The sequence below is a fragment of the Zerene cesonia genome, chromosome 6 (genome assembly GCF_012273895.1).
Source record: "Zerene cesonia ecotype Mississippi chromosome 6, Zerene_cesonia_1.1, whole genome shotgun sequence".
Taxonomy (NCBI): Eukaryota; Metazoa; Arthropoda; class Insecta; order Lepidoptera; family Pieridae; genus Zerene; species Zerene cesonia.
The window spans coordinates 1587950-1608279 of NC_052107.1; the positions used below are offsets into that span (position 1 = coordinate 1587950).

The following is a 20330-nucleotide window of genomic DNA, read 5'->3' on the forward strand; positions in this document are numbered from 1 at the left end:
AGTTGCGGAAAACGTACCCGTATTACTATTATGACGACATTGTCTAGACCAGCTGTACTCAATGCGTGTGTGTGTGTGTGTGTAAAAAAACGCAAAGGTGATTATTAACATTAAAATTTTACACGGTTACTCTATGATAAGGTTTTTAAGACCAATATATAAAAATCAAGCTCCAACGTCATAGAAAATATTATGTATGTATGTGTGTGTGTGTGTGTGTGTGTGTGTGTGTGTGTGAATGAGTGGGCAGGAGGCATAAGAAAAAAATAAACTAAAAGATATATCAGAAATATTTTTAATTGAGCAAACAATTAGTTTGTGACTATATATTTCATTATTTTTTTATAAAAATAATGCTTATCAATAACAATCAATGCTTTCACAGTAACAAGTTGATTTTATTATTTATTTATTAACAAAATAACCCTACCATTTATTCCTTCACAAATATTAGGAATCTTTTTAATCCGAGAAAAATATCTATCTTTTTAAGACAGTTTAAATGTATAAGGCAAGTAAACAATACACAATGGCAATTTCCATATTCAACATGGCCGACAACATAAAACAGGGAAAAACTTTTTTATTTGATTAAATTTATTCGAGGTCTAATTATAAAACAAGTATTTTTCTCCATTCAAAAATACCCACGCTCTTTATTTAATTTAATGAGAATTATTCATATATAGTTCATTATAACAGATTTATGAGCTAATTGCATACAAAATATAAAAAAAAATCATCAGTTAAATTTTGTTGGCTAAAATTCGACTACCCTCGATACAAAAATAATGATCTATATATAGTTAAAGCTATTCGAAGACTCGTGTCGATAAGGATCCTAGGCCTCCAATGAGGGTTCTGGCCACACGCTGGTCAATTCCGGATTGGCATAACGTTAGAATAATATGATCACTCGAAGTCTATTATCACTCGAAGTATATAATAAAGTCCACATGACCACTGTTTTCTTACATACACAAAAAAACGACCCTAGTTTGAGAACCCACGGAGTTGTCGAGTAAGAAACGAAAAAAATATCATCATCAGTCGAATTTCTGAGAACCTCCTTAGTTTTGGGAACGTCGGTTGAAAAGTGCTTTTTTTGGTGTTTTTTTTACAAAATATATTTCACATTGATACATGCATATATAATATACAATAACACAGCAATATATGTACATATATTTTCTATCTTCATAACCAATATTGAAATAAGATATAGTGGCCGTTTCTCTTATTATTTTATAATAAAAATAAAATAAAAAGTTGCGACCGCGTTTCAGACTAACATAATCACGTTAATGTTAGTCGCGTCTCTTTCTTACACAAAAACAGAAATATGATAGAGCGAGACGGCATGCTTCAGCCATCTTGATCAACGCACACACGGCACAAAACACACACTTGTGTCACAAGTCACTGTTGAGAATGAACCTGTTACCCTCCGAGTGTTTCCCAGTATATTTATAGAGACATTTGCCGTACGCACCTGAAAAGAGAAGGTAAGTCATATAATACATGTGAAACTCTGTCACACTTTCTTACGGTAGAACTTCCACACATTAACAACATTTCAACACTTAACCTTCTTGTTTTCATATTGAAATCTACACTAGATCAAAAATAACAGTACCCATAATCTTTACCTTTTTTTAAAATATTAATACTTATTTGTTATTGAGATTAAAAATCATATTCTAAAATGCGGCAAGCGCCTAATGATATTCATTTGACATTACTATAATTGCAATATAGTAGACGATCTAAGGTCAAGCTTAGGTGTTCAAAAAGGGGTGTCATTTTATAAGTTTGCTCGCACCTATGCCGAAGTATTTTTAGGTGTATTTTTGTGGATATAATGAGCAAGTGGGTTTAAGATGTCACCATCGCCATTTTATTTTTATTTATTTTGTAAAAATAAGACAATACAGATCTATTAATGCCAGTAGAATTATTTATTGGCCATTAATTCACGGAGCACCGTATGCGCAAACTTGGTACTTCGGTTCTTCAAGTGTCTTTACAAAATCCCACGAAAGGAAATAAATTTCTTCAACTATCCCAATGAAAATGCATGTTCTTATGTTATCTCCTTTATGTTACCTTTATGTTTCCCGAGCGAGGCCAGGTCGAGCGGGAGCGGGCGCGCGATGACGTCACCGGGCGTGTACGCGGTGACGTCACGGGGCGGGCGGCGCACGCGCATGAACTCGCCGCGCGCCAGCGCCTCCGAGCGCTCGCGCTCCGACACGCGCCGCGAGTCGAGGAACCGGAGATGCTTCAATTTGTATATTACGAAGTATCTGTAAATATATTTATCTATATAATTTGCATGTTTTTTTACTTGTTATTAAAGTGAAGTCTGGTATCCCCTAGTGGGGCATGAGGCAGATGATATACATCTGCTTCACTGATCGATTTTCTTTATGAACAAGTAGGTGATTAGCCTTCCGTATCCTGCCAGACAGAGACTTTTTGTGCGTCTCTGGGGAATCAAACCCAGGACCTTCACCACCAGATTCTAAGCTCACGAGTTATTCACTGTACCAAGGAGGCGGCCATCTTTTTATTCATGTTATTTTTCCGACAATGCCCTAGGATGAAGTCGGGCAGGTTCAAATACTGAATGCAATTGTATATATAGAAAATTTGGTGACAATATTTCACTCGTGCGATTCACGGAAATGCGTCACCACTCACACGTCACCACACCACAATTGTCGCGTTCCTTTTTAAAAACAATTGTAGGGGGAGGAGTTACCATTACGTTACATTACACTAACTTGTACCTTAGCAATCGCAAAGGTTAAAATTTCCGGGTCACGTAACCAGAACCTAATTATACTGTGATAGATATAGCGACGTGATAAAAACACTGGGCCGGTAAAATATTATGCGGTCTATAAATATTCATATCATTGAGTGAATTGTTTTAGATTCGCAAAAAAAGATAACGAACTAATTCTTCATTTTGACACGCAACAAGGAAGTCGGCTGTATCGTTAACTTTGTTTAATTATGGACAAAAAAATGGCGTCATATTCTTATCCTAATAATATTATAAATGCGAAAGTTTGTGTGTGTGTTTGTTGCTCTTTCACTCAAAAACTACTGAACGGATTGAATTGAATGAAATTTGGTACGTAGACAGCTGGACAACTGGAATAACATATAGCCAACTTTTTATCCCGATATTCCTACGGGATACGGAATTACGCGGGTGAAACCCCGGGGCGCAGCTAGTTGTTTTATAAATGCTTTTTTACATTTACCATTCACGTCCCTTCAGGGTTACCACTCTATTGAAATGACTTTTTTAAGTATCCAGCCAAACCAGAAGGTTAAGGGTAAACCAGTAGGTTCTCACTTAAGTTTGTTATCTCAGAACTTTTCAACCGAGAGTGATGATTCTTTTTTTAAAGCTGGTGCTTTACATGTGGGCCCAATTTAATTTGGCCAAGTTTTTTTAAATTTCAATTGGATTTAGTTTATTGTTAAAAATAATCCTCTCAAATAATATCTATAGCATAAAGCTTTGAGCAGATTTAAGTGTGGGAGATTACAAATTCACTTAATTTGCTTTGCATAACTAATGTCAATTGAGCTGTATGAATGAAAAATAAAAAAAGGGAATTAAAATAGAAAATGTTGTGTCAATATTTTTACTAATTGGGATATTTTGTTTATTATTTCCTCATGCAAATCGCAAGTATTAAATAATATTTATTTTAGTCTCGCTACAACTTGGTTGTATAACCACAAATATATGTAAATATCGTATCTACATTCTACGTGTATGATAATATCATTCAAATTTTGATTCGATGCAATTTACATGTTAATCTACTATATAAAAATAAGTCGGGTTTTCCTTCCTGACGCTATAACTCCAGAACGCACGAACCGATTTCCATGGTTTTGCATTCGTTGGAAAGGTCTTGGGCGTCGTGAGGTTTATAGCAAATAAAATTCCGGAAAATTTCAAAAACGAAGCCATCTGGTGGCGAAACGGAGTTCGTCGAGTTTGCTAGTGACTTCTATTTCCGGTAGGTACATAAATTTGACATTGTATTTGAATATTATTGCAATATTTTACTCTGTCGCGTTAGTTGATTTGAAGATCTTCAAAAATAAGATAACATACTTATTTTCAATTGCAAAAAAAAAAGAATTCTTACAAATTTTCGTTAGCTAAATTCGTTCAGTAAACAATAGTTATGATCTATTGATTAAAGAGTATTTATTTACATTGGCATTGGCATAGCATGCAACCGAGTTAGTTGGTCGCCTGATGGTAAACGACCACCACCGCCCATGTACCTTCTGCAAATGCGTTGTGTATTGATACATAATCATAAATAATCCTACTAGTATTACAAACGCGAAAGTTTGTAAATATGGGTGGATGGATGGAAGAATATTTGATACTCTTTCAAGCGAAAGCTTATCGTATCTATATGAAATTAGAGAGATAGATTGTAGTCTGGATTAGCACATAGACTACTTTTTACAGCTATCATTTCGTAAAGCAGAAGCACAACTTATAGAATAACAATCTCTATCTACACTAATATTATAAAGGAGAAACTTTTGTATGTTTGTAACGTTTTCACGCAAAAACTACACGACCTTTACCTATTTCAAAAGTTCTTTCACCATTAGAAAGCTGCACCATCACTGAGTGACAGGCTATATTATATGGAACACGGGCAAACAGCTAGTACAGAATAAAGTAAGGAACTGGGAACGGTGAGGAAAAGGAAACCATGTAAACTTCATTACCTGTATCTCTGATAGTCCGACTCGTCCTTGTCGAGGTCTGACAGCTGGTTGGGGCACGCCTTGTTGCTAAGCAGACTCAGGTAGGACAGCGAAGGGTAGGCCTCGCTTAGCTTGCCCACTAGGCTCTCTAGATTTTCTATCTGAAATTAAAGATTTTTTTTAAGGCCCGTGTCTTTTTTCTGACCCTTCCCAGTTCATTCCTTCCTTCCACTAGTCATAATATTTTCATTTTCCCTTATATACGAACATACAAATGCCGCTGAAATGTATTTTGTAATATGTATCGGTTTAGGAGATAATAATTATGAAAAAATGCCCGTCTTTGTCTATTATTCTGGATATTTTTTTGAAATAGTTGAATCGAAGTTTCACGCGCAAACTGCTCCTTCTGGAGAATACATATGTACTTGATTCTATAAAACTCCCGAAAATCAGCTATTTACATTTTATGAAATAATCTTCGGCCATCTTTGAGCCATTGAACCTTAACATATACAACCCACCCTTATAGTTGATAGAGAATCTCGTAAACTCTTTCGTCCATCTTTAGTTTTCCTTACAAGTCAATTTGTATAAAATCACCTGATTATTATTCAAGGAGAGTGTCTGCAAATACGGCAGGTACGGGAAGCTGACGTTGTCCCCCAGTTTATTATTGTCGAGAATTAACTCCTCCAGCCGCGTGAAGTTATCCAGGCCTTTTAACGTTTCAATACTGTTGTAACTGAAATATTCAAATGAAATGTACAATTTTTTGATATTCCTTTTTCTTATATTGCACTACTAACTAACTTACTACAAAGCTTATGAAAATAAACACCTATTGTCTGAGTAAGTTGCGTGTGTTTTTTAATTAACATTTCCTTTCCTACTAGGTTGTCAGGCATATACTGCTGTGCGATAATTCAGTGACTAATTACTTGGTTTAAGATTCACTTGATTATTTTTTGCACAATGAAGTCTTATAGATATTTAAAAGGGCAAATTACAAGGTATCTATACTTCATAAACAGTTATGTTGGAATCACTTTATCCTCAGGAACATGGTAGTTTAATACTTCATATGACAGGATGTGATGTTCCGAATAAATGGAGTAGCGAAACTTCCTGACACATGCATTTTTTGCTTACTAGGAATGTTCCAAACACCAAATAGACAGACAATTATTTAAAGAACAAAATAAATAATTTGAATTTAATTTGTTCCAAATGTAGCCACTTACTTTACAAAAACAACAAATTATGCATTCTTGTGAGAGTTTACCTACGTCATATATCAATATTGTTGCAAATAGAACATGACGTTAGTAACTGAGAGGCTCTGAGAGTATTTTTAGCGGAATTATCTACCAGTCCATTAAACAAATCGATGGACAAATGAGTTCAAAGACAACTATTTAACGGGAAAAGAAATAAGGAAGTAGCAAGGAAAGAAGAAAAGGTTACTCATTTGTCTGGAAAATACGCATTTTACAATAACAAGGCGACATAGAATTTAAACTGATTGTTATGCTAATCCTCTCATTTTATACAATCCTACTATCCTACTAGTCCTACTAATATTATAAATGCGAAAGTTTGTAAGGATGTGTGTGTGTTTGTTGCTCTTTCACGCAAAAACTACTGAACCCATTGCAATGAAATTTGGTACGTAGACAGCTGGACAACTGCAATAACATATAGGCAACTATTTATCCCGATATTCCTACGCGATACGGACTTACGCGGGTGAAACCACGGGGCGAAACTAGTTATCTATATTTGCAAGTTTCGCGTGTTACTATACTATACTGTAATGTACGCCTTTTCGAACATATGTTACGGCACGGTCTTTTTTATATTGATGATTATTTACAATAAAGAACGAATAAATAAAAGTGAATTGAAAAAAAATCCCTCTACATACGTATACGCATACATCTTATCTTAATATATATAAATCTCGTGTCACAATGTTTGTCCTCAATGGACTCCTAAACCACCGATTATAATAAAATTCGCACACCATGTGCAGTTCGATCCAACTTGAGAGATAGGATAGTTTAAATAATTTTAATTACGATAAATGACAACCCGGGCGGAGCCGGGGCTTGCAGCTAGTAGTACAATAAATAGTAATTGACACGATAGAATACATCGGTAGGAACGTTAAAAAGCTTTGATAAAAAAACGAAATTTAGCTGGATATTTTTATTGGAAACCCATTGAGATCCCGCCTCACGATCTGTTTTTATTGTTGCCTTAAAAATTCTAGAAATTGCAGACAAAGGTTATAAAAATAAAATCCTATTGTCTGAGTGCTTAAAGGACATTGAACCTGTACAAGGTTTTAAACTTCATATTTCACTTTCATATTTTTAACTAGCTGCACCCGGCAAACGCTGTTCTGCCTTACTCTTATCATTTAGGGGTATGAACAATAGATGTTGGCCGAGTACCATAGATACCGGAGAAACACAAAAAATTTCATCAAAATCGGTCAAGCCGTTTCGGAGGAGTATGGCAACGAAAACTGCGACACGAGAATTTTATATATTAAGATATATCCTTTTAATGACAGCACTAGGTTTTTGACAACGAAATGCAGTAAAATGTTTTACCAATAGGTATATAAATGGGATGTCAAGTAGATACAGAAAAAAAAAATCAGCGAACACTTGATATGCGGAACGCTTTATTATTCGCTTTAGTGTGAAATATATAATCATCTATACGAATATTATCAAAATTGAGGCGATTTATATGTAACTATGTTTGCAATGTTTTCACACAAAAACTACTGGACAGATTTCAACGAGTCTTTCACCATTAGAAAGCTGCAACTATAATGAGTGATATAGGCTATATATGAACCACGTGCGAAGCCGGGGCGGGCCGCCAGTTAAATATACATATACGTGCGGCACCTGCGACCCCTACCGACGAAACGGAGGATATAAAACTACCCTACTACTACATATTAGAAAAACAGGATATCTATTTATTTGGTCGCGGATGTATACTAACCAGCTCCCGTGACCTCTTCACTAAAGCGGTTTCCCCGGAGCTGTGGGTATCTATGTAAGATTTCCCCCAAAAAAAAAGATATCTAATTATTTACCTTAAATCTAGGTAATTAACTTTAGCACCATACATATTCCATAGCGCCGGCGGTATTCTTTGGCAATCCTGGCCACAGTAACTTAACTGAAACAAAACACTATTATTAAAAATGGTATCATATTAATAAATTGACATTGGCATTTTATTATCTAGTGTTGCGAGAGACTGGTCCCTGAAATGGTCATCAACCACAATCATTAATAACCCTGCATTGTTATAGGTATTATTAGTCTTTGATTGCAATGTTATAAATTTTACGTTTTGAAGACTTCAATGACTTTAAAAGGCGAATGAATAACACAAAAAAAAAACGCAAGTGGATAAATGTTTGTTTATTAATATTAAAATAACATAAATCACTAATGAATTATTTGATCCATATGAAACTTAAGTGGTTTCGTACGTTGTAGACAATATAACTATTCAAATAATTATAATTTTGAGTGGTAATTAAGATAGATACTTGTTTCAATGACTTTTAGCTGTGGGCAGTAACCATTTTTTGTGTAGCGTTGGTAATAATGGGTCAAACAATAGCCTATAAATGTGTGCAGTCAATGATTTTGAAATTTCAGGTATCTATATACCTGGTATATATTTTTTACTCACATTTTAAAACGTCCCAAGGATAGGTACGTAGTAAAAAATAAATTAAAGAATCCTTCATGCAAAAATATCAAACGCTTGCTTGCTATGATTTTTGAAGATTTATTCCTTAGACTTAAGCATATCTATATTTTGATATGTGCAACTAACGCAGCTTAAATTGGGGTCCGTGGTACTTGTATTTATTATTCTGTGTCCGTGGATAGAAACTTTCGAGTGTTGGATCCGAAAGAGATGTCCAGTTTTTAAGTCATTTATTAGTATTATATTTAGTTATTTACTTTTGATATACAGTTATTTATTTGAGTCACACATTCTGTTTTTAGTTACAATTCAATATTATTCATATCAATTCGAATGTTTTTCTTTGCAAGTTGCAAGCCAGCAAATTCATGTATTCGTCTTAAAAATAAAATAAATAAATGCGTGCATGTCCTTTGATTGAGAAATAAAATAAATCAAATTAGAAGATTGAATATTATTGGTATATTTTACAAATCCATTATTTGAGTCATGCTAAAATCGTTTAAATTAATGTTGGCGAATTTAAATAACTCATTAATAATAGTCGGTACGGCGTGTCTACACAGAAATAATAAAGCTAGTAATTTAATAATATTTAATTAAACGTGTTTATGTGAAATGTCACTAGCACGTGACAATGACTAAAGTAAATTATTGGAGACTATATATTATTAATGAATGCGATGTATTGATTATAATAGAGATTATTAATGTATATTTATTTAGTTTAATCTTTATTATACAATGATATCACCAGAAAAACAGTAAATCAATTTTCAAAAACTCAGTACTACATCTCTTAAAAGCGTGTTTCATAATGCCTTGAAATATTTGATCAATTGTAGTTAAAATAGACAGAAAAATGTATAGTATGCTTCAGGATATATGTTAATTTGATAGTGAGTTAAATACTTAACGATACAAATTTTACCTGGTAAATTTTATATGGTACCTACGTATAATCTGCTATAAAAAATTAAAGATACCTCAAAACACTTGTTTTAAATAGTTTTCGAGTAAAATAGGGAATAAGTAGTGATTTTTATTTGTACAATTTATGCATCGCGTGTTCTTATTTCTAAGTGATGATTTGACGACGCATGTGTGCGTACAACAGAACCTAAACTAAACCAAGAACCAGATCAGACGGGCACCAGCTTTTAAATAAAAAAAGAATCATAAAAATCGGTACAACCAGTAAAAACTTATGAAGTAACAAACATAAAAAATACAGAAAAAATTATAAGCTAATTTTTTTGAAGACGATTGAAAGAAATAGTATTTTATATACTACGTAATTGAATATTTCAACACGAGGCTGAAGGAAACTGTAGTAAAAATAAAGACAATTTCAAAACCAAAGTCAAAAAAAAAAAGATGAGACAGTGCGATATTTAAAAGAACAGGAGGAGTGGACAAGTGACATTTATATTTGCGATACATAACTTCATTCCAAAATAACAAACAACAATATTCTATTCAAAATCATTAAATTTGAATAATCTTCTTCGAAAAAATACTGAAATGTTTAATTTCATATTAGCTAGCGAAATGATGCGGAAGTGAGTTTTACTTATTGGGTCGATATCAGATTCGAAGCAGGTTTTTCAAACTGGTTATATAAGCTTGCTTCGACTTTTTCATGTGGGTGTACCTTTATAAAGATAAAACAAAAAAAGTATGCTGCAGACTCGATTTTAACTCTCTTTTAAAACTTTTGGTAAAGGTCGAAACGAATCGATGGTCAATACACTAATATAATAAAAAGGAAAATTTTGTATTTCTGTATGTTTCTACCAATTTTACTCAAAGTTATCAGTTAAATCTTCTCTAATACTATATTTTTACCAAGGGCGAACAGCTAGTAAGTAATATGTAATTAAGGAGTTATATAGAATATTCTGTTTATATGGTAATGCTATAGCGGATCTATATAATAAATCCTGGCTAAAAAGTAATCATTTTTGTAAACCTATGTGAAAGGTCAACTTTTCGCTTGCATTGGGATAAGCAGCATACTATCGAGAACACAATATTTATTAGTATAATATGCTAATATCGAAAGAATCCTCGTTTGAATTCCAAGTGGGAACTAGACTTCTATTTACATATTTCTCTTCACGGTCTCATTTTCAATGCATTAAGGGACTTGATACATTTTCCCGTCTTTGGATTATTACCACTAGATTTTCTCTCATAGCTATATATTAAATTCGCTGCGCACTGCATTGCGTGTTTATTGGTGGCTCACAATTTATCATTCTAAACAGTAGAATTACACATTCCCAGATGCTAGACGTGGAATTCCCTGTCGGCGTCTGCCTTTCCAGAGAACTATAAGATACCTTCATTTCGTTCATAAAAAATTCAAGATTGTAGTTAATAGGTACGTTCTAGGACTACCACTACCACCACAGACCGAGTCTCCGCTTTTCTTCAGGGACTGTGGTCAAACTTCTGCCTATCTAATAAAATTTCTATTCTATTTATTAGTACTTCCCAACAATTGGTCCGCTTTATATTCCATAGGGTGATGCACCTGTTTTCCTTCCTCTCTCATGAAAAAGATTTTGATATGAAAGAGCAAGTGACAGTGTAAGATTAGTTACGACTTTAAACCTCTCGCGATCCTATACTTCACAAATAACACACCAGCCCTTTACGACATGATGACGATAAAAAATACAATATCCCTACATTCGATCGTAACTGCCGTCCGGTGATAGACGTCATAAGTTTGCCGCATAAAGTTTAAGTACCTTGTCTCCAGTTGTAATATCGTGTCTTATAACGGTGTTATCTTTACTGTGGGTCACTTTATCTTTATTCTTGCATTTATTTTCCGCGCGATATTATATTAAGTAGCTTGAAGCCTACAAGATAACATCTCGCCTACATATCACGATTCATTATTATTTCAAGGTCTATCCGTGGTGTTTTGTCCTGCTGGTCAATGCAATAATTTTATTTATTACACGCATTTTAAAATAGGAGAATACAAGTTATATAAGGGTAATTACAATGAGGTGGGTGGAAAACTAAGTTTCATTCAAGATAGATAATAAAATTATTCCAATCCTGATTGTTGAATATTTTTAAAAGATCACTTTCGTTCTTTAAATTATTTGTTCTTTGTAGTCAAATTATTTAGTTTGTTTTCGAATTATTTAAATGTTATCGTTTTAACAGCATAGTCGTTTGGGATAAAATTGTTCATGTCTTAATGTACAATATCTGAAGTACTGACGATAATTCAACGAATGCACTATTTTAGTCAATCTATATTCGTTTGACCCAATTCTTCTTGATTAAACATTGTGATCACACTTTCTTCTTCAAAGATGGACAAATATGAATGGCTCTTTTTCTGTCATGGCAATATTAATTTGAACGAAAACACGGGATTTCAATTCGAAGCGAATGCGGGTGAATGCACTTTATTGGATCCACTACAGAGGCGTCGCTTCAGAAAACACCATACCTCGTGTTTTGGAATACTTTTAATTTGATGTTGTAAAACCACAATGTAAAAGAAAATTCTAGTTACATATAAAGCGATTTCTAGTACACACTTTACAAAACCCGAGGATGGCTTATCAAGTATATATTGTGTTATCGCAAGAAGTTTATTAAAAATCTTGATCAAACAAAAATGTACGATTGCAGCCCACTTGAGTAGTTCATTTACGTAGTTTCTTATCACATCGTATCTATTCTAATTAATATTTATTAAGAAAATTATTAGCAAAACAACAAATTTAGAAGCTTAAATTCATTCGGTTTATTTGTGTCTTGTAATTAGTTAATTTGAAAATCCTCTATTGCGACTAAATTTAATTCAACATTTATATATTGATAACGTAATCAGGACTTTGATCCATAATTAATGTCAATTGATAAAACAAGTAACTAGCGTTTGAAATTTTGTAACAAGTAGGTACATAACGAAGTATTTCACTACTATTACTTAAGATAAATCGCCGGATTTAAAAAGGTTCCATAAAACATATTTTCCACTTCTATAGTTCTATAGAGTCGATCCTGACGAAATTCTTTTCAGCTATGTCGGATTATCATAAGTCACAAACACGCTCACCTGGTTCTCTTCTACATATCCAATATTCTCCCAAATTCCATTCGTCTCCATTCCATGCAACTGGTAAACGCTTCAAGGGAAATCTTCAAATTGGAAAATTCTCTGTCTACGCACGGTGAAACGAATTTTATAATTAAAATTTAATTTCATCGAATAATAACGTTCAGATCGGAACAAACTGTGAACATGAATGACTGATATAATGTACTTAAACTCAATTAAGCTCATTAGAATTTTCTGCAAGAAGAAAGGAGTAAACTATTCGATATAATCCTATTACAATAATAGAAAATATTCCGCGGTAATCCCATTATGACAAAGCATAACTGAAACCATTTGCATTCTACGTACTATTTTAAATTGTTTAACAGATTCTAGTGCAAATGAGCAGAGCATTGTTATCAACAACAGTGTTATAATACCTAAAAACAACTCCAAACGAATAAGAAAGTGTAAAAACCCGAACAATGATAAGAATTCTAGCACTCATCATAATATTCATCACGTCAGGTATGTATCGCGTGTTGGAAGTGCGTGTTCTTTTACCTGACATTTGTTAACACTATCATGCCCCTCCAAGACAACTGTTACATACGAAACTCGTCGTGCGTCATCATGGGTCGTCAGTTTCAAATTGTATACATATCTATACTTCAAGTAGCGCGGCCCAGCGATGCACTTGAGGCTGTTGACGATCCCGCCATTTCTGGTGACTATCAACATCAATTTCACGATAGCCAGTGGGCACACGGATGTTTCCAGAAGGGTCACAGCTATGGCGCTGACGTTGAACAAAGCGTACTGATTCTCGAATAGTATTCTCGTTAAATTGGAGAATAGTAGAGAAATCGCGACGATCATATTCAAATAGTCACTTAACGCTCGAACGACATGCGACGTGAGGTAAGTAACTGCTGCATTTCTAAGTCGCATGCTGGAATGGGCGCGTATCTAATTGAATAAGGGTGACATTGAAAAAATGCCTCTATGAAAATAGTGGATTCGAGCTATTTTAGACGATTACTATATCACAACTCATAATGAGGCTGTGACCTTGCAAGCTGCATTGCAACTAGGCTAGGTCATGATCCCGGTAATATAAATATGTCTTGGTTCGATCAAGTTGGTTAAATTTATAGTATTACTAGCTGCGCCCCACGGTTTCACCCGCAAGTCCGTATCCCGTAGGAATATCGGGATAAAAAGTTGCCTATGTGTTATTCCAGTTGTCCAGCTGTCTACGTACCAAATTTCACTGCAATCGGTGCAGTAGTTTTTGCGTGAAAGAACAACAAACACACACATCCTTACAAACTTTCGCATTTATAATATTAGTAGGATGTACTAAGCACTATTGTGAACTAGCTGACCTATGTATATATGGAACAACGTCATAACCGAACTTTGCTCTCACAAGAAAGATTGCAACAATTTCAATGCTGCACCGCTTATATTGGCTGAGGCGTAATGTTATACATCTATACTAATATTATAAAGCTGAAGAGTTTGTTTGTTTGAACGCACTAATCTCGGGAACTGCAGATCCGATTTGAAAAATTCTTTCAGTGTTAGATAGCCCATTTATTGCGGAAGGCTATAGGCTATGTATGTACCACGGACGAAGCCGGAACGGACAGATAGTCTTTCATAAATATACAAAAAACAAATTTTTTAATTTGAACCAGTACTTCCTTAGATTAACTCGTTCAACCAAACATACACTCTATAGCTTTACACTTTTAGTCTGGAAGTATAGATAGCATAATCACAAGGCCAAAATATATGAATAAATTATTCAAAATAAATATCTTCAAACTAATATCTAAACTAGAACTTATGAATTCAACGCATTCAACAAACAACTTCTTTAAGTGCCATTTTTCAATGTTATTATATTTGATCCTCCTTTGGTTCTGGATTTATAATCATGGTATTGTGTAAACAATTAAATTCTTTATAGTTATCATGCATGCATTACGGGAACCACTTAATGTCAATTGCAAAAGATATATATACATAATGTATGGTCTATGTGAGTTAATTATGAAGCAAATAAACAAGATTAAATGACAAAGTAGTGTATGTATAATATACAATATGTATATGAAATATGAAATATATCAAATTATAAATTTGTATTCCTTTGTCTGCATTTTGATAGGTTTCAACATCTTGGGTAAAGTTGGAAGCTAACTATAGAATCTATGTACCCAAGTTAAAGTTAAAGAGAACACCATCCTATTTAATTTAGAAGTCAATCTTAACCTTAGTTGGTGACCCAAAAAATATATATAATACCTGTATATTTAAAGACAATAACCCTGACATTTTACCTATTAAAATATTAAAATGTTTAGTATTGAAACCTACAGATTTTTATTAATATTTTCGTTATTCAAACATTTTTAAAAAACCCAGTATCAGCATAATTTAGCATTATTGCATAAAATTTCTTATTAGAAAATGAAACTTCATCATATAAATAAATAATTGGAAACAGTAGCAGACCCCAAACATGGTAGATGCGATCCGATGTAAGCTTATTGTTTTATTAATGTTTGTTATTTTAAAAATTTCCATTATCAAACCTCATACCTATTAACCTAAGGAAAAGAAAAACTATTTTAGAAGTTTGTTTAGCACAAACGAATATACATTCATGCTTATACAATACAATACAATACAATGTACTTTTAGCTTCTATATCTTGTTATATTTCTTTTAATATACTAGTTGTATGACCTGGTATCACTTGTTGTACGTATATAGCTTATAGCTCTCAAGGATATTCATATAAATATAAAGGTTTCACCATTAGATTTATATGTTTATCCTAGCTATTGACTTGAATTTTTGATATTAGTGCAGTAGTTCTGTAGATTACCCCCTACAACATCATATACTATATTTCTTTAGTATGAGTTTAAGTAGAAAAAGTAAACCCTATATATATCCTATAGCCTTCCTCAATAAATGGGCTATCTAACACTGAAAGAATGTTTCAAATCGGGCCAGTATTACCTGAGATTAGTACTTTCAAACAAACAAACTCTTCAGCTTTATATTATTAGTATAAATGATATAGTTTACATAGATTAATTATAAACAAAATTTATTTTTTTAATTTAAAGTGTGGGTTAAAATACAATAACTTACAGATGAGCATCAATTTTATTAAGAAACATTGTCAGTTGTTGCAACTTGCAAGCATCAGATATTACTTATTGGATGATTAGTAAATAGGAATTAAGCAACCTTTAAACTCATAACCAATAAGATGATATTTAACATTGTAAGTATATTAAATAAAAAAAATGAAACATTCAGGTCCTTTTATTAGTAATTAATTATTAAAAATTGGCATGCTTTATATTAAGACTTCCATTTATTTTAGTGTAATTACGACGAATATTAAACTATTTATTATTTCCTTTCCTATTATTATTTTTTTTACTAACACCGCTATTATATAAATAACTTATACCTATTGGTTTAATATAAAATAATACTATAATTAATTATACAACATGAGATCATATTTGTTTCTATATTAACAGTATATTCATTGTTAACATAAATTACTTTATCACAATACTCACTCGATTATTTTTAAATGCTAAGGCGAAGTTATTAATGTGATTCCCTTCCATTCTTAACACACTAAACGACTTTTATTAATTAAAACTTTGAAACAACACTTTGTCACTATTTCATAGTAATATTTCGATATAAACAATTAGATATTAACCAAATACACCTCATATTCCTTCAAAACGCGATAAAGTACAAATTTGAAGTTTATACTTTAATAAAGTATTTGTATTCCTGTCAAACTTCCGCTATTAAAAACTTGTTTGTCAAATTTTATATGTCAACTTCAAAGTCACTTTGAAGGATCTCGTTCCGCTAGGTGTGGAAACACATGGATTGTGTATCAACTGGCATTATAGATATAGTTGGATAGTAAATCTATTACTGCTATAATCTATGATACTAATAAAGAATAATAACTAAGCTCACAGTGCACGGTGTTGCGAGGAGGAGGAAAATAACGCCATCCTGATCTCAAGTCAAAAGATTAATTCTCATAATTTATATAGTTTTGCAATAAGTTTATTAATATAATAATAACTATCCAAACTCATATCCTCATCGCCGTCTTTCATTTTTTGAGTTAAAGATTTCAGTAGTTTTAGTTAAATTCCAATTAGTTAATTTTTTGTCATTGACCTTCCAAATTACTTTAAGATTTATTAACATTCAAGAAGAACTAGACTTTTTTTTATATATTATTAGCTGACTCGGCAAACGCTGTTCTGCATCACTCTTATCATTTGGGGGTATAAAAAATAGATGTTGGCCGATTTTCAGACCTACCCGATACGTACACAAAATTTCGCGAGAATCGCTCCAGACGTTTTAGAGGAGTATGATAACTAACATTATGACATAAGAATTTGATATATATATATATATATATATATATATATATATATAGATATACAATAGCAAGCAATTGCAAATACAATAACAATTCATTTATATAACTTAGTAGAAACAAACAATTATTTTTAAAATAAAAAGAGAAAAAATAAAAATCTAAATAAAAACAACATTTTAATTCATCTTTATAAATCATAGAACATATGTTCTAGTTTGAAACTTTCTTTGGTACAGAAATTGTCACAGTCTTCACTTCAAGGTATTCATCTACACCGTGTTTTCCTCTGTAACAATAAGTTTATTCTGTTAAAGCTTTTTGCATAATGTATGTACTAGTAAATTTTTAAACACCTATATGGGAGTAAATATATAGTTTGAATTACTGTTGCGATACTGTTTTCCTTGTGAATGCTTCAAGCGAGCATTAAGTCATAGTCTATCTAAAACCGATTTTGATTAAACTTGCACTGATCTCTACGCTAGATCATACCCAACATTACAAAACATAAATTGTTTTAATCTGACTGAAGATTTTTGAGTTATGCGTGAACAAACATACTTTTTTTTCTTCAACATCCATTTAATACCAATAATTCATTTGAATACCACTTATTCAAATGTTAAGTTATAAAAAATAGAACGGATAGGCCAAAGGTTGCCTAGCATAGATCGCTCATAAGCGGTAAGGCTGCCTATTTAACCTGTTCTATTTCATCGAATGAAGTGTATTGTATTGCATACAAACAAACATGAAAACATACATACACTTATGAAATTTGACTAACATATTGAATATGAACAGTTGAACTGTATAATTTTGATATATCAGATACATCAAATTGTGAACTTCATCTTTATGAAGTCGACTATTTCATCAGACAAATCCCATTTACATTTATAATTTTAAATCGGATTTTGGTATAAATAACTGGGAAGGAAATATCTCCTGTGAGTACAGTTTCACTAGTACCGGAGATGGGTGTTTGTTTTTTTATGTGGATACACAAAAATGTATCATAAATAAATTAATTAAATAATTAAACTCACCCTTCGCGTCCAATTCCAGATTCCTTGAAACCACCGAAAGGCGCTTGCCCACCTCCCCCCATATAATTATTAACCCTAAAAGTAGACAAACACAATTTTATAACAAACAATAATATGTAGAAATAAAAAACATGATAAAAAGAAGGTCATTATGCAATATCCCTTTTTTTGTGTAAGTGTTATCAAGCCTACTAATCCTTTGTTATTATAAAAAAAAAACCCGAATTTATTGACAGTTTCTAGTTTCTTTTGATTGCTGTTGGTCTATCGAGCTACTGCTCAAGTCTTAATGATACTGAATGAACTTACCAAACAACACCAGCTTCAACATTATTAGCGAACTGAATGGCGTTGTTCACGTTGGTGGTGAAGATACCAGCTGCGAGACCATAGTTGGTTGCGTTCGCGCGGTCAATCACCTCATCCAATGTTTCAAACTTCAGGATGCTTTGCACTGGGCCGAAGATCTGTGGGAAGTTTTATAGATTTTGAGTATATTTTTTGGTAGGGAATTTTATAGGGACTATTTGGAATGTTATAACAATTCAAATTATAAGAAAAATAATGTTTTGATTTTAATATTATATAATACTTTAGATGTTATTAATCCAAAATAGTTTCATGACCTAGTACTTACACTTTTACGAGATAGCTGATTATTCGCACAAACTGTACTAATGGTAAGAAATTATCCTCTGAAAAATATGAGAAATAATGTTTAAATTTTTAATTGTGACTCACTTCCTCTTTAGCAATGGTCATGTCATCTTGGACGTCAGCAAAGACAGTAGGTTCGATGTAGTAACCCTTGCTGCCAGCCTGCTTACCGCCGACCAGGAGTTTGGCTCCCTCCTGCTTGCCCTTCTCAATGTAACCTAGCACCTTCTTCATCATACCCTCGTCAATCTGTAATATGTTGTGTTAAATATTATATTATTTCTGTTGCTGTTTGATATGTTTTTGTTTTGACTAATATTTTTATGAACTGATATAACAGTCTTAAGAACCTTTACATATGAATAATTACATAAAATAATTGCAAGCATATAAAGTACCTGAGGTCCATGCTGAGATTGAGAGTCGAAGGGATTTCCGATTTTCAAGGTCTTAGCAACTTCAACGGCGCCCTTCACGAACTGGTCATAGATACCAGACTGCACGAAGAGACGGGATGCTGCGATACATATTTGACCCTGATGTGTGAACACACCAAGTGCTGCGAATCGAATGGCTGTGGCCACTGGAATTGAGTAATAATTGTAAGTAATTTTAAGTCGATTAGTAATGAGTTATCTCAACTATTGCTAGATATATTGGATATTTTGGAAATTATTTATGGTATATATGATATATTTATGATATGGCAAATGCGTTAGTGGCTCGGCTGTTGTTAATCAGTATAAAGCGATAACCACAGTCCATGCACATGCCAGTTTTTATGATGATGTTGAAAGGAATAAAGATAGGATTGGTAACATGACTATTATATGCGATATAAGTAAGGACTTGTATTTTGGTTAGATGAAGGGATTACTCTGAAACGTATGAGGAAACGACTAACGGCTAATAGTATAAGTAAATATAGACAACTTACAGTCAGCGTCATTCATGATGACAAGCGGGCTTTTCCCTCCCAACTCCAGAGTGATTCGTTTCAAATTATTGGCACCAGCAGCTTGTTGGATCAACTTGCCAACCTGTAATGATTGTAATGGTTAATAAAGTAAGAAATTTCTCCTCTGCTACCGCAATCGTCACTACATAACACATACCGAATTATTTTTAACAAAACACAAAATCGCCTTAAAATTGTCAGAACTAAATCAAATTTCAATGGGACTACATGGCTGGTTCTAAAAATCGGTAATCGTAGTAAATAGTTACGAGGTAATCAACACAATACAAAATTATAGTTGAATTGGCAACCTCATAATTTTTTTAAGCGTAGCGTGTATTTTCACCGCTTAGGCGAACTGGAAATAAGGCGCTTCTAATCTGACCTCTTTTTTGTATGGTATGGCTGGTTCAAAGAATTTCATCAAATACAATTTGTAACTATCTTTCGGTTGTTACAGTGATTTTTATAAAAGCTTTATATATTTCCAGTTCTTCGAATGAATCCGAGTTAATTTATTGCTTTTATCACTGCTTATCTATATACCTAGTCTTGCCATAAATATTGTAATAAAGAAAAAAGAAAATTGTTAACTGCAAATAACATTTATTA

The 20330-nt window shown here is 32.9% G+C and overlaps 2 protein-coding genes across 4 annotated transcripts in view; both read right to left on the reverse strand.

Annotated features, from left to right (window-relative positions):
• Positions 1-840: 840 nt before the first annotated feature.
• Positions 841-16421, reverse strand: LOC119840530 (leucine-rich melanocyte differentiation-associated protein-like). 3 transcript variants are annotated; one of them, XM_038367198.1, is made up of 6 exons: positions 16213-16421; positions 7886-7971; positions 5368-5509; positions 4786-4925; positions 2107-2306; positions 841-1492 (listed from the first exon to the last, which is right to left on the reverse strand). In XM_038367198.1, exons 1-6 carry the CDS (start codon positions 16261-16263, stop codon positions 1413-1415), a joined length of 699 nt encoding a protein of 232 aa, XP_038223126.1. In that variant the 5' UTR covers positions 16264-16421; the 3' UTR covers positions 841-1412. The 3 variants fall into 3 exon arrangements, with proteins under 3 accessions (XP_038223126.1, XP_038223125.1, XP_038223127.1); XM_038367197.1 differs by lacking the exon at positions 16213-16421 and adding an exon at positions 13160-13529; XM_038367199.1 differs by lacking the exon at positions 16213-16421 and adding an exon at positions 12614-12806.
• Positions 16422-17217: 796 nt separating this feature from the next.
• LOC119840416 (retinal dehydrogenase 1-like) overlaps positions 17218-20330 on the reverse strand; it is a 7801-nt gene continuing 4688 nt past the window's right edge. The window contains exons 6-11 of the mRNA XM_038367016.1: positions 19698-19800; positions 19159-19343; positions 18845-19009; positions 18413-18570; positions 18104-18178; positions 17218-17340 (exon numbers count right to left, since the gene is read on the reverse strand). Of these exons, the coding sequence (XP_038222944.1) occupies positions 17265-17340; positions 18104-18178; positions 18413-18570; positions 18845-19009; positions 19159-19343; positions 19698-19800 (762 nt within the window). The 3' untranslated portion in view covers positions 17218-17264. The remainder of the gene's footprint in view (positions 17341-18103; positions 18179-18412; positions 18571-18844; positions 19010-19158; positions 19344-19697; positions 19801-20330) is intronic.